Genomic DNA, 14,043 nt, shown 5'->3' on the forward strand with positions numbered 1-14,043 from the left:
AGCAAGGGAAAACAGCTTCCTACTAGAGGAATGTTCTCATGAAAACTATTCTCACCACTGAGCAGAATAAACTCAGCATTTCAAAATTGAGTTTAACCAGGCCACTTTTCTACATACAGCAAATTAAACCATGTAATTCCTGAAAAGGCGTGGAGAAGTTTCAAAGAAATATTTGAGAACATCTGCGAAAAACAACTATGACAACCATACAAATAAATGAATATACCAATTCCATTCAAGTTATGAAGATATTTTCCTTTAATTTATCCAAACATTTCACATTCATGAAGTCATTTATTTTAGAGCAAATCTAAGCTTATAATATTAAATTTAAAACAATACAATATTTACAAGACAGTTGACAGGGGAAACTTGCTGGTAGGAAAACAATACAAATATTGTATTTTTCTCTTCAACATCTGCCAGTAAAAATGGCAAGCGGCCTTGTCTCTCTTAACATCCTGGATAAACTGAACATAACAAGGAGCCCATAACGGGGAACGCGCTTTATCCTCAACATTCAGCTGTCTATAGCTTTAGACCCTCAACATTCTTCTTCAAGTTCAGCAGCTCCTTTTCCTGCCTTCTTTTTTCCAGCTTGAATGCTAATTTGTTAGCTTTCTTCTCTACTCTTCGTTCCTGTATAAGAGGATCCTCATGTTATTCATATCTTTAAACTAATAGAGACTACTTTCACAGGAGAAAACTCCTGAAATTTCCCCTCCACCAAATCTTCATAAATCTTGTATTTAAAAAACATATTTTACCTTGCGCTCCTCTTTTACAGCTTGCTTTCTTGCTCTTTTGTCTTCTTTGCTTTCATTTTTAGAACGTGGTTGGGTTGATACCTTGGGCAGATCGCTGCCATTAATCATCTGCATTCGTTCCACTTGCTTTGCTGTAAGCCCTTTCTTAGGTAAGACGTTGAGAGGTATTCCTGTTTTAGAAGATAGGTGGATTTGTTTGGGCTGAAATAAAAAGATGAAATGACACTAGAGTTATTTCCCATATCTTTAAAATAGCTCACTGCTGGTGCTATTCCTAATAGTGCTGTCAGCCACAAAGGGATAGCTACTGTGAGAAAATTTGTACACTCCTCTTCCCACATTGCACATTTCAAAAAGCTTAGAATATCAGGGCTTACCTTTGGTTGATATTTGATAAGCTGTGGATGGTTATATAAATTTGAGTATGTACCTGAAAAACAAAAGTCATGCACTAATTAAGTACGCTTTCAGTTAAGCACTAAAATCCCATATATTCCTGACCTTGGTATTTTTGTGATGTGAAATAACATTGGAGTCTCTCTCAAACATTTTAAAATTATTTACAACTCATTAATAGAAATATTACTACTTCCTAATTCTTTTTCACAAACCCCCCAAAATCATGCATCAATAAGTACACTTCTAGTTCAGCATATATTATTAAGGTCACTATATTGCTGACCTTGGTGTTTTTGTAGTACAAAATAACAGTGGAGTCTCCCTCATAAATGTTTTTAAATTGTTATTAATCAATAATAGAAAATATTACTCTTTCTAAGCCCTTTTCATAAGTTCCCTAAAAACTTACTACTAAAATAGATGTACTTTTTCAAAGTTGATGTACTTAATACTTTAAAATTACTATCACATTTATGGCAGTAGAGTAGGCACAAAGATACTTACTGCAAATGGATTCACAATCCCACTTCTCTTTGGCTTCTTCAAGGACTACAGTAATAATCTCTTCCTCCTCAGACTCATCAAGCTCATTCACTGGTAGGTCTTGATCCTCAAAGGGTTCAAGAGTATTCAATTTTACACAGCTTTTGGTTATGTTTTTAAAAATGAAGACAAAAGGAGACAGGAAATTCCTCATTATTATATGTGACTAAAACAACTACAGAAACTCTTTAACAATTTTTTAAACCCATATATTCCTATGTCAGTGGGTTTTAGACATTTACTCTGCTGATAAGTGAGATCTATTGGCAAGTTTATATGGTTATGTATTAAACAAGATGGAGAAGACAGAATTTTTTAAAGCCTAAAAAAGCACTAGCCAATCCATCTCTCCAAAGTATTTATATCATTCACTCCAAGTGTGTAGCTTCTTTTCCTGCTGTGGGATCTGCATATTTCAGAAATCATGGAACATCTGACCTTTCTGGCAGATTTAAACTCCTCATGAGTTTCTCTCAGAAAAAAGTCACCTTGATGCACATACTGATTCACAACAAAATTCACTAGTCAGTTCTGCAAATCAACTGAGATTAAAACTATTATTCCTTTATAAGCCATGACTACCTGCTTTTCAGAATACTCAGCAACACCCAGCACTCCAGAAACATGAAAAGAAAGGGCATAAGTTGAAGTAATTCTTCAGTCAAGAAGGTTAGAAGAACCACCCTACTCCCCGTTTTCCACTGACACTCAGTTATCCAACCATGACTCTTTTTAAGTCAAGAATACAGAAAATGTGGTTCCCAGCATGCTCCCACTGTCACATTTAGCTTTAGAATTCTTTATTTGGGGGTGGGGGAGGCAGTACTGGGGACTAAACTCCAGGACACTCAACCATTGAGCCATATCCCTAGCCCTATTTTGTATTTGATTTAGAGACAAGGTCTCACTGAGTTGCTTAGCACATTGCTTTTGCTGATGCTGGCTTTGAAAGAGATCCTTCTGCCTCAGCCTCTTGAGCCGCTGGAATTACAGGTGTGCACTACTGAGCCCAGCTGGCTTCAGAATTCTTAATATCAAAATGCAGGCAAAACTGACACGCAATCTATGAGCCAAAGTTTATAAAAAATGTACTATTTCCTTACTAATGGAATCTGACAAGAATTTCACTGTAGCACTACAGATCTCATTTGGAGATTGGGAGGGGGGGGTGAAGCAGCTAAGCAGGGAAAGGAAAGTTTACTTACTTCTCTGCCTTCTCTTTATAGTAGTCATTCAAAACCTCCTGTAAGCGATTGCTATCTACTTGAACGGAACCTTCCAATTCAGCATTGTCCAGAGCTCCAATCTCAACATCATCATATTGTTCATAAAACTTGAAATAGAAAAAACATACCATTAAAAATAAACAAATTCATTAACTCCAGTTTTTAAATGTTGTATGTCAACATTATTTCTACTCACTATTTAAGAATTACTTTAAGGTCATAACTACCATTAAAATATCTGCAGGGATTTAGCACCATAATAGGATATAAAAGATATTTCAGATTTCAAGCCAGTATTCCAGATTCACATTTAGACTGAAAATAGGTTTCCAATTAAAATGAAAAGGAGTTACTCTACTGAGCTTAGAGAATAAAATGCTAGGCAGAGATCCTTACCTCAGAACATTTTAAAAACATCTTCAGGCCAGGCATGGTGATTAGCATGTTTGTAATCCTAGCGGCTGGGGAGGCTGACTCAGGAGGATCGTGAGCTCAATGCCAGCCTCAGCAATGGCAAGGTGCTAAGCAACTCAGTGAGACCCTGTCTCTAAATCAAATACAAAATAGGACTGGGAATGTGGCTCAGTGGTTGAGTGCCCCTGAGTTCAATCCCAGGAACAACAAAAAAAAAGGGACTGGGGTCGTGGCTCAGTGGTAGAGCACTTGTTTGCACATGTGAGGTCCTGGGTTTGATTCTCAGCACCACATATAAAAATAAATAAATTTGATAAGGCATTGTGTCCATCTACAACTAAAAACAGAAAACAAACAAACAAACATTTTCAAATTCTTTGGTTATAAAGACTAAAAGATCTTGTAATTGAACACAGCCTCCTATTAATGTATAATTCTATTTTTCTTCAGAAGGTATTTGTTATATTATTCAAATAGCATTTACAATGTTAGCCTTTGTAAAGAGTATGCAAATGCTGACGTATCTCCTGACAAGTGAGGTTATTTGTAGTAACAGTTGGCTTCTTTCTTTTTATTCTTTGGTTTGGGGAAATGAACCCAGGGTTTTGCACATGCCAGGCCAAGAGCTCTTGCAATATCCCTACCCCTTTTTAAAAATTTTTGAGACAGGGTCTTAATAATTTGCTTAGGCTGGCCTCAAACTTTTAATCCTCCTGCTTTGGACTTCTAAGTAGCTGGGATTACAGGTGTACGCTACCACCACACCCAGCAACTCTTTGCCTTTCTTCACAGAAGAGGGAACCTAACATGTTATGAGATTGTAGCAAAGTTAGAACCGTCTTGGGTTTACAAACCTGGAAGGGAACCATTCCTTAACTCATCATTTATTGGACAGTGAATGCCTACTGTATGCCAGATACCACGTTAGGGCTAGGCATGTACCAGTGAGCAAATCACATAAGAATCTCTGCCCTTGGGAAACTAACATTGCAATGTGAAACAAATCTAGATACAACAAACAATAAATAAGCATGTTAAGAAAGATGATATGAGGTGGAGGAAAGTGCTACAGGACAGGATGGGTGAGACTAAAGATAGTAAAGATAGTCTAGAGAATAGGATTGGAAGCCCTGGAGAAAACTCATGATAGAAGAACCAAATCAAGTACACTACAATTCAGGCTTTGAAATAAAGTCACAGCTTTTTTCTCATTTTTTTAGAAGTCAGTTACTAGAGAAAATACTAAAACATCTTTTATGGGGACCTCACCTTCTCAAACCTCTCATCATGTAGGGTCAGTTGTTCATTTCTCCTCATGACTGAGGAAGTCATAGAATACTCTGTAAACCGACTTTTTGTTTCCTCATCCCAGAACAAGTGCTTTTCCATGGGTGTAAGAGGTTTCCCAGGGGCAGCCATGTCATCATCTGACACCAGGCCTGCAGTGTCATAGTCATCGTCACTACTGCTCCCCTTCTCATCGTCCACATCTTCCCACTCACTGCCATCTTCACTTTCACATTTCCTAAATTCCAAGAGTCATAAGTTAACTCATCAAATAATTTAATAACAGATCAACTCAACTTTACATAAGTAAAACAGGAGGGTGTTTCAGGAAGGGTTCTTATACAGAAGGGAATAGAGATGCTGGTGGGATAAGAAAAGCAATGAAGTGGCAGCTGATATTTGACTTTATTCCCACCAATATATAAAGAGCTGATGTCTCAAACTAAATTATTTTCTGCTCTAAAATAAAGATGTCTCAGATGAATACTCTTGAAGGTCTTTTCCTACTAAAACATGGTAGTCCTCTCACTGAAGGAGCCAGTCATGTCATCTGACTTTGAAACAATTCACACATACTGTATATCCATTCTCTCTTCTCCTGTTGGCTTATTAGCCTGAAGAATAAAGTCATCTTCAAGTAGGTTATCTGGATTATCAAAATCAAAATCATCATCAAGAGCTGCAACAATGTCTGGATCAAAATCCAGTCGAGGTCCTAAAAGGAAAACAAAAATTGAGCAATAATTTCCAAGAAAGCACCATTCATCCACTTTATATAATCTGTGTACCCATAATATAATATACCAGATTCTATTTAGTTAGTGAGGATAAAGGAATGATTTAAAACCTTAAGTTCAGTCCAGTTAAAAACAAGAGATGAAAGGCAAAATTTCTCTTCCAGTATCTACTGGGAAAAACACTCTTCCACTGTAGATGTATATTAATCTATTTAGCAACTCAAAGCTTTCACGTGCAGGAAAAAACTGGGCTTTAAAATTCATCTGCTAGAAGTGATTCAAATTAAGTATTTATACACTATTACACTTTTTCTCGAGATTTTAATAAATCTCAACCTGTTTCTTCGGTGATGTTCTTCCATCTAATGAAAAAAACTATGAAGTTAGAGAAAACCTTTCAAGTTCAACCTTCTGATTCAACACAGCTTCTAACACTGTCTGATACATGGCCACTGCTTAACTTTTCAGCTGCATTTCTTTGTTTAGGGAAAAGGGGCTACGAGAGATTGAACTCAGGGGCTGTCAACCACTGAGACACATCCCCAGACCTATTTTGTATTTGATTTAGAGACAGGTTCTCACTGAGCTGCTTAGCACCTCACTTTTGCTGAGGCTGGCTTTGAACTCAGACCTTCCTGCCTCAGTCCCCTGAGCCACTGGGATTACAGGTATGCGCCACTCCATCCGGCTCAGCTGCATTTCTTACTAATCCTCACCCTTCCTTCTGGCATGCTAAAATGCATGCAGCTTCTGACATTCAGTCTTCTGTGTGGGATAAATTCTCCATCCCTCCCTCCTTCTTCCAAGTGGCTTTTATTAAGGAATCAACTGGAGGCTAGGGTATTGCTCAGTGGTGAAGTGCTTGCCTCACATGCAACAGGCTCTGGGTTTGATTCCCAGCACCATGCATATAAATTTAAAAAATTTTTAAAAACAGATTAACCTAAACATCCCCTAGGCAGTCTTGCCTAACAACCTGAAGCTGGGTCTGGTACCCTTTGCCTCATCAGTATTTACCAAATTGATATTACTATAAGTTAGCAGTTATTATTTTTTATAACTGAAGTAAAGTCCTCGAGATCCGGGACCATGCTTTGTTCTGTTTAACCTAACACTCTAGCAACTTAAGTCTAAAGAAAAAAAAAAAAATCAATAAATCAATGCAAATGTTAAGTTAATAATTAAGGCAACTTGGGAGAAAATATCAAAACACTACTTGGATTTTTGTGTTTGTTCTAAACTACAATGTTGATGCTAAAAACTTTTTAAAAACCAGTTTCAGTGTACCTTGAATAGGTAGTAAATGAAAACTTCTTTAAAATATTTATATACTCTTAGGAGAAATTGTGAAAAAGATTATTGTTCAAAATTATAGTATTGTTAATGAATGTGACACTGTCTTTGAAAAGGTTAGGTGATTTAAAATTTCTCTATTAGACTGCCATAAACTTGAATTTCTCAGAGATCCCTTTCAATTGAGGAATTTGATGGCACAACACAAAAGGCTGCTGACCATTTGTCCCTTCCTCATGATCTTTAACATGAATTACAGACACATCTCAATTGTTTTAATCCTATATTAAGGTTAGCAAAATCCTACATCATTACATTTCTGTTTATAAAACACAAATTTATCCATTTGAAAACTTACAGAAATGAAACACACCTGAAACTGGAGCTGCTTTATTTAATAACCCAACATCTTCCTCAAAATCTGATGCAAACACAGATGAAGGCAACTTAATTCCAGTACTCTTAAAAAAGAAATTAGACAATTGTTAGGTTTACTTTGAAAATACTTTCCAACTACTATACTGGGTTGAAAAGTGTCCCCTCAAAATTTATGTCGACCCATCCCCCCAGACTGTGACCACATTTGAAATAAAGTCTTTCATGGTTGATTATGGTCTATTTTCTTTGAAACTCAGGTTAAAATTTATTCCCCATTATAAGGTATTAGAAGTGAGACCAGGTAGGAAGAGGTGATCAGAGCTCTGTTATTATGAATGAACTAATCCATTCATGTGACTACAGTGGGTCTGCTATAAAAGTCAGTTTTCTAGGTCACTCACATGTTCTCTGTGATGCCTTGACTCTCTGCCAGCAAGAAGGGCATCATCAGATGCAGCCCCTCAACCTCAGACATGAGCCAAAATAAACCTTTTTTCCTTATAACTTTCTCAAGACTGTGGGTGTTATTAGTAGCAAAAGAAAATGCACTGAATCTTGTACAAATAGTTAAGATGAGGTCATACTGAACTAGGGTGAGCTCTAGTCCACTGGCCAGTATGCCCTTAAAGAGGCCAGGAGAAGACAGACACATCAGGGAGAATGTGATGTGAAGATGGAGGCACACTGGAGTGAAACATCCATACACCAAGGAACTCTAAGGACAGATTGCCACCAAGCTCTAGAAGCTATAAGTAAGGAAAGCAGGAGAATCCTCCCCCTGAGCCCCTAAGAAAGAACTGAACCTACCAATAATTTGATTTCAGATTTCTGGCCTCCAGAACAAAGAAACAATAAATTTCTGTTAGGTCATGTAGTATATGGTAATTGGTTATCACAAACTTAGGAAATGTCACAACTACATTCTGTAATCTCTCACCTGTGTGCCACTTACACATTTGGACATACAATTCCACCATCTAAGATGTGCATTTTAGTGAAAGAATAGAAGCTTAAAAGGATAAAACATTATGTCTGCCTGAGACTGGTCACTGAGAGAGGTTTCAGGACTCAAATCCAGATCTTGTAACTCCACCTGCCTAAAGTTTCAAAACAAAATTAATCTTTTTCTCTTAAGACTAGAGATAACATCCCATCTCTAGTAACAACAAAGCCTTTCTTTGCATCAACTGTCTTAAATTCTACAGTGGTCATAATCATTCCTCTCTGTCCCTGTGTCCCTTTGAACTCTTGCAGAGAATGACTTTACTCCCCTCCTTCAGGCACCATCCAATTTATGGACTAACCAAGATGTAGATTGCCCCAACAGCTGCTCCATTAGTCTACCCCTAATTCAACCTTCATACCTGTCTGATTAAACTCCCTTAGTATTTTCATAAATTTATAATAGGTTCTCATTCTTCACTTTGTACTTAAGCTCCCAATTTTTCAAGGCCACATAAAATCAAGGCCTACCCCATATGTCCAAATTTCTTAGTATAATATGACCACATAAATCAAGTCCAATCCCTCACTGTCATTTGATAATTCAAAATAATTTATTGAGCAGCAATATGCCTATCACTGTGACCCACAACACTATATATACATACATACTACATAAATGCACTCACTATACACACACATATATTCTTAGGTTTTTTTAAACAGTACTCTTTGTGATTACTAGACAAAAAGTGGGGAAGGGCTCAGCCTCAGTAAATTTAGTGAATTTAACCATGGGAGATTTCTTCAAATCTTGGAAATAGTCAGTCACATACATGATAAGAGTTCAGATAGTGATTACTTTCCCTTTTAGAAGAGTACAACTTTTTTTTTCTATTTTTTTTTCTTTCCTATTCTGAGTTTGCCCAACTATTTTCTGCCAAAGCACCATCTTCATGAAAATCAACAAGACAAGCTCAAGCATTATTTCTGTAATGTCTTTTCTAATTACCTTACGTTGTTTCTAAGGTTTATTCAATATTTCTGGTGTTATGGTTTAAATGTGGCGTCCCCCAAAAGCTCATGTGAGAGACAATACAAGAGGTTAAGAGGAAAAATGATTGAGTTATATACTTGACCTAATCAGAGAATTAATCCCTAACAGGATTGACTGTTGACTAGATACAGGCTGAGTGTGGTGGAGGAAGTGGTTCACTGGGGGCATGGCTACGGGGTATATAGTTTGTAACTAGGGTGAAGTCTCTGCTTTCAGATCATCATGTGAGCTGGTTCCTTCTGCCATACTCTTCCACCATGATGTCCTGCTTCACTTAAGCCCCAAGGAATAGAACCAGCTGCCTGTGGACTAAGACCTCTGAAACCATGAGCCCTCAAATAAACTTTTCCTCCCCTAAGATTGTTCTGGTTAGATCCTTTAGTCACAGCAGCAAAAAGCTAAAACATCTGGTCTATTCAATTTTGGTTTGTCACAAATTAAAGTCATAAAAGTAAGACTAAATTAGTAAGACTAATTTACATTTTTTTGTACAGCACTATAGAATATCAATGGCACTTTTGTTTTTAAACATAATTCATTTGTCCTTATAAGTACAACTGAAGTATCCATTCAATAGTCTTTTTCTGTTTTTAAAAAAATCAATTAGTGATTTCTTTTACCTAAAATGAAGGATTAAAAGCTTAATCCTTAATATGATTCAGCCAAAGGAATATTATATCTTTATTAAAAACTTTCTCCCCAGGAAAGATAAAGAAGTTGAACAACTATTAGGCCTCTCCTCTCCCTCAATGGAGTACAGAAGGAAGTCTCAAAAGTACCCTACTTCTGATATAACAGGCTTGGGAAAGAACAGAGAAATTGGTTCTACTATGATATCAACACAGTGATGGAATGCAGGGTCTTACAAGAGATATGTCCTAGTTTACAAAAGGAACAGCTGCAGTCATTACCTCGTTCTCTGAATTGAATTCCTGAAACCTAACACTTTTAACTCTGCATAAGAGACAAGCTATGGACTAGAAGAGCTATGATCACATCTTTTCTGAGGAAAGAAGCACCAGATCATGACAAGATTAGAAAACGAAAAACTGGGAATTGGTGCTCCCCCTTTTAATCTCTTCCTCTTGTCTATAATCCCAACAAAAATCTCCTTTATTTTAACTGCCAGGTAATATAAAAGTTTCCCACAGGAAAATTTACTCTACGCTAAAACAGAAGCACACAACATAGGCATCCTTAACATAAATGGAAGGGATGGAGGGGAATGAGTAGAACTTAAAATAGCACTAGTTTTATATAAACACATGCCTTCATTTCTACCTAAAAGATAAAAGTATTAAAATGGACTGCACTTTTATTGGGAAGAATAACAGGCATTTCAAAATAATCTATTTATGTTGTTTTCTCTTATGGTTAGCCTGCAGCTTTTACAAAAGTGTTGAAGATCTAAATAGTTCATAAAAGTTATAGTCTATCTTGGAACAGTTTATGATCCTGAAACGGTTATTAATGTAAAGTTAGCTGCTTTTCCTCTATTGAAAAGTGCTGCCTCACATGACTCACTAATCAGAAGTCCTGAAACTGTCAAATGTTATGGCTTTTACCACCTGCCACCAGAAGAGATGGCCTACTCTTCTGATGATACAGGTATGCACATACATATACAATTTTTAAGTGGAAACATGGCCTATCTGTGCTCTTCATATAGACACCATTTTTTGCTGGAAACAGTTATCTTTTTTTTAAAACAACCAGTCGTTTCTTCACTCTTTCCCACATTCATGCTCTCATGCTTAAATTGCTGAAAAGGCTTACTGGAATTACTGAAGTTTCTTCTTTCTCATCTTTGCTGCTGTGGAAGGTACTAGCAGGAATAAGCTCTGAGGGCCCAGATGGTTCCTTCAGGTGCTGTAGGTAGTCATAGTCATCATCAAAGAATACACCATACTTCCTCTGTTCTGCTCGCCTTTCTTCATCATTTATCTTGGACAATAACAAAATGAAATTAGTACGCCTTATCTGGATAGGGCTCAGCAATAATATAAGCACAGATTCCTGACTAGGAGGCAGATGGCACATGAACGATGGCTTATAGGAATGAGACAAAGAATTCTTAACAAACTCAGGAAATGCAGCACTTCTAAACCAGATTCTACATAAAATTAAAATGCAATGAAAACAAACCATTTGCAGTGGTGTATGCCTACAGCCCCAGATAGCTGAGAGAGTAAAGTGGATCCCTTGAACCCACAAGTTTAAGACCAGCCCAGGCAACATAGCAAGACCTTGATAAATAAAACAAACAGGAACAAAAACAATTCATTCTACTAAACATTTTCATGTAACAATTCAAGCTAAGAAATAAATGCATATATTATGTATTTGGAAGGTTAGAAAAGTTACAGGCTTTGAAAAGAAAGTATAATTTTCTCAATGTACTTAAGAGCTAAAATATGGCTACTGTTCCCCAACACTTTCTTTTATGTCATCTACACTTAACAAGTATACTCTAACAAAATCAAATCATCCTTTTCAAGGCTCCCTGACATTTTCCAAAGCTAATGCATGAGCTCAGATATTTTATATTTCATGAGATGAATGACCAGGAGGCAAAATGAAGTTTACAAAAAGACTATTCTAAATGGCAGATCTCAGGAAAGCAGAGGTTGAGCATATGGTTGTGTCCTAAATAACATCATACAGAATTGTAGCTGGTGGTTTAGTAAATGTTTATCATTACTTTATAAGAATTATTCATTTAAACATCTCAAATGAAGATGCTTTACCCTCCCAATCAAAATAAATACACATTATGCAAAAATTTAGCACATGTATTGAAAACTGAATCACAGACTATTTCTCAGAAGACCAGTTATTTGAGAATCATCTTTGGCCAACAATTTATTAAAACTACTAGCAGAGAATGGAGTGTAGCTCAGTGGTAGAATTCTTGCCTAGAATATGCAAGGCTGTGGTTAGATCCTCAGCATGAAAAACACAAACAAATGCCCTAATAGTTTATAAATTCACTGGCTAAAGAACAGAAACTACCTTCTGTGTGGGTAACAAAACCCTCTGGGGTGCAGTCTCATCTGCTGCTAAAGGATCCCGTTGGCTCCGGTGGACCAAGTGAAAAGAGACAGCTTTCTTCTTCTCTATAAAGGGCTTTTTCTTCCTGTGAGGCTTCAAAGGAAGAGAATTAAGACAATTCATTAAAACAGGATCTAAAATAGTAAATAATACCTTAGACCTCACAGGTAGCTTCAATGAATTATGTGAAGGATCAGTGGACTTTTCAGATCTACAATTTAGGGTAGGCAATGGCACTTGTGCTCTATAGAACCCATGATTTTTTTTAGAAAACATTATTAATTGGGCACTTATTCTATGACAGACCTCCTTATGGGAGATGGGAATATAACAGTGGAAGTCAGATGTAAGGTTCCTGTTATTAGCAATCAAATCTACAAGACAATGATTTCAGGTGAAGAAAATTAAATATGGTGCTGTGCCAATGACTCAAGAGTCCCTTTAGACTGGGTGCTATGGGGACCTTGCCGTGACAGGATGAACCAGGATAGTGAGCCTGCCACAAGACAATCTGGAGTAGGGTGTTCCAGACAGGTAAACATCTCTCTACCAACTAGTAAAGAAAACCAGGACACAAACAGCGGCTTATGTTTAATAAGATTCATTTCCATCTCCAAACTTTTTTATTTTGCTATTCAACCTTGATTTTCCAAACAGAAATCCACTGAGTGACTTTCTTTATAAAGGCCCAACCTTACTCTCCCACAAGTTGTCTTTCCCCTAGAGTGAACAAGAAGATATATCTGCCACTCCTGGGCCTGCAGTGACCAGCAGCTCCCGCTCCACCCAACCCCAGGAAGAAGGGGGTGCAGAGATCGGGTCAGGTGTCACAGGTTTTTCCATGATCTGAAGCCGTGCAGAGGTGCAGGCCCCTAGGATACAAAGAAAGCCACCTCTCCGGACTACTCCTTCTGGGCAGAGTGCCCGGGGATGAGGGGGTCGGCCCATTTCGGATCACTGTGCGTCAAGCAGCCTCTGACATAATTCAGACAGAGAGAGCTGTAGCCACTGGCACTACCGAAACCAACCCGGCCTCGGTAAAACTACGGCGCCGGGTCGCCGAGACGAACGAGGCTTGCTCACCATACTGCAGCCGCGCGGCACTCACACCCAAACACAGCGGCGGCCACCACACCCTCGAAATCCCGGGGGACGCCGCGGGCCGGCTCCCGGGCCGGTCTCTAGGCCTAGACACACGTGCGACCACAGGTCCCGGGCGGTACGTCACGCAGCAGCCTGTGAGAACGGACCAATCACGGAGGAGCTGATGGGTCGCCGCCGGAAGTTACGTTCTTGGCGCCGTCTCAACGGTCGCGAGAGCTACGGGAGGTGGGGCTTGCTCGGTTCCCGCCCCCGGGCGGGCGGCGCTTGTCGGAAGGAATTCTTGCAACGTTGAAAGGGGGGTCGTGGGGCTGCTCTGTTGGGGTGCGTGAGGGGGTTGGTGCTTATGGTTGAGCTTCCCTTTATAGCGTCCTCTACCCAGAGCAGGGCAAATCTAGCATCCCTATTGACTGATGTCCCTTAGTCCCTCCCAACCATCGCAGACAAAAGCCCTGTACAGGTGCAGAAGAGAGGTGGCTACCCCCACCCCCACCCCAGGTCAGGTTCCCTCCTTTCTAAGGCGAGGGCCACAATCGGTTGCCTAGCAACAGGATCGGTCCTTGCTGTTGAAGGCAACCCCAGATTTGATCCGACCTCTGCCTTATGCAATAAATTGCCTCCACCTATCCTGTTAACAAAACCTCCGAAAATGTTGACTGTAGAGGCATGGAAGTAATAAAATAATATATGAATCTCTGGCGTTTGCATATCTTACTGTGAAATTAGTTTTCTTCCAAGTCGTTCCTCAAAATGTTTTATCTTGGTTTAACCGAGTTAAGCCATAAGCATATCTTCTTGGGAAGATTTCTGGCAGGTGCTGAAAAACTCTCAGCTTTTCTTGGACAAAA

At 38.6% G+C, this 14,043-nt stretch overlaps 1 protein-coding gene across 1 annotated transcript; it reads right to left on the reverse strand.

The window, feature by feature from the left end:
- Positions 1 to 234: 234 nt before the first annotated feature.
- Ltv1 (LTV1 ribosome biogenesis factor) lies at positions 235 to 13,334 on the reverse strand. The gene is made up of 11 exons (XM_076859674.2): positions 13,178 to 13,334; positions 12,056 to 12,187; positions 10,820 to 10,987; positions 7,040 to 7,127; positions 5,213 to 5,351; positions 4,619 to 4,874; positions 2,915 to 3,042; positions 1,671 to 1,810; positions 1,145 to 1,197; positions 768 to 968; positions 235 to 639 (listed from the first exon to the last, which is right to left on the reverse strand). Exons 1-11 carry the CDS (start codon positions 13,178 to 13,180, stop codon positions 529 to 531), a joined length of 1,419 nt encoding a protein of 472 aa, XP_076715789.2. The 5' UTR covers positions 13,181 to 13,334; the 3' UTR covers positions 235 to 528.
- Positions 13,335 to 14,043: the final 709 nt, after the last annotated feature.

The sequence above is a fragment of the Callospermophilus lateralis genome, chromosome 6 (genome assembly GCF_048772815.1).
Source record: "Callospermophilus lateralis isolate mCalLat2 chromosome 6, mCalLat2.hap1, whole genome shotgun sequence".
Lineage (NCBI taxonomy): Eukaryota > Metazoa > Chordata > Mammalia > Rodentia > Sciuridae > Callospermophilus > Callospermophilus lateralis.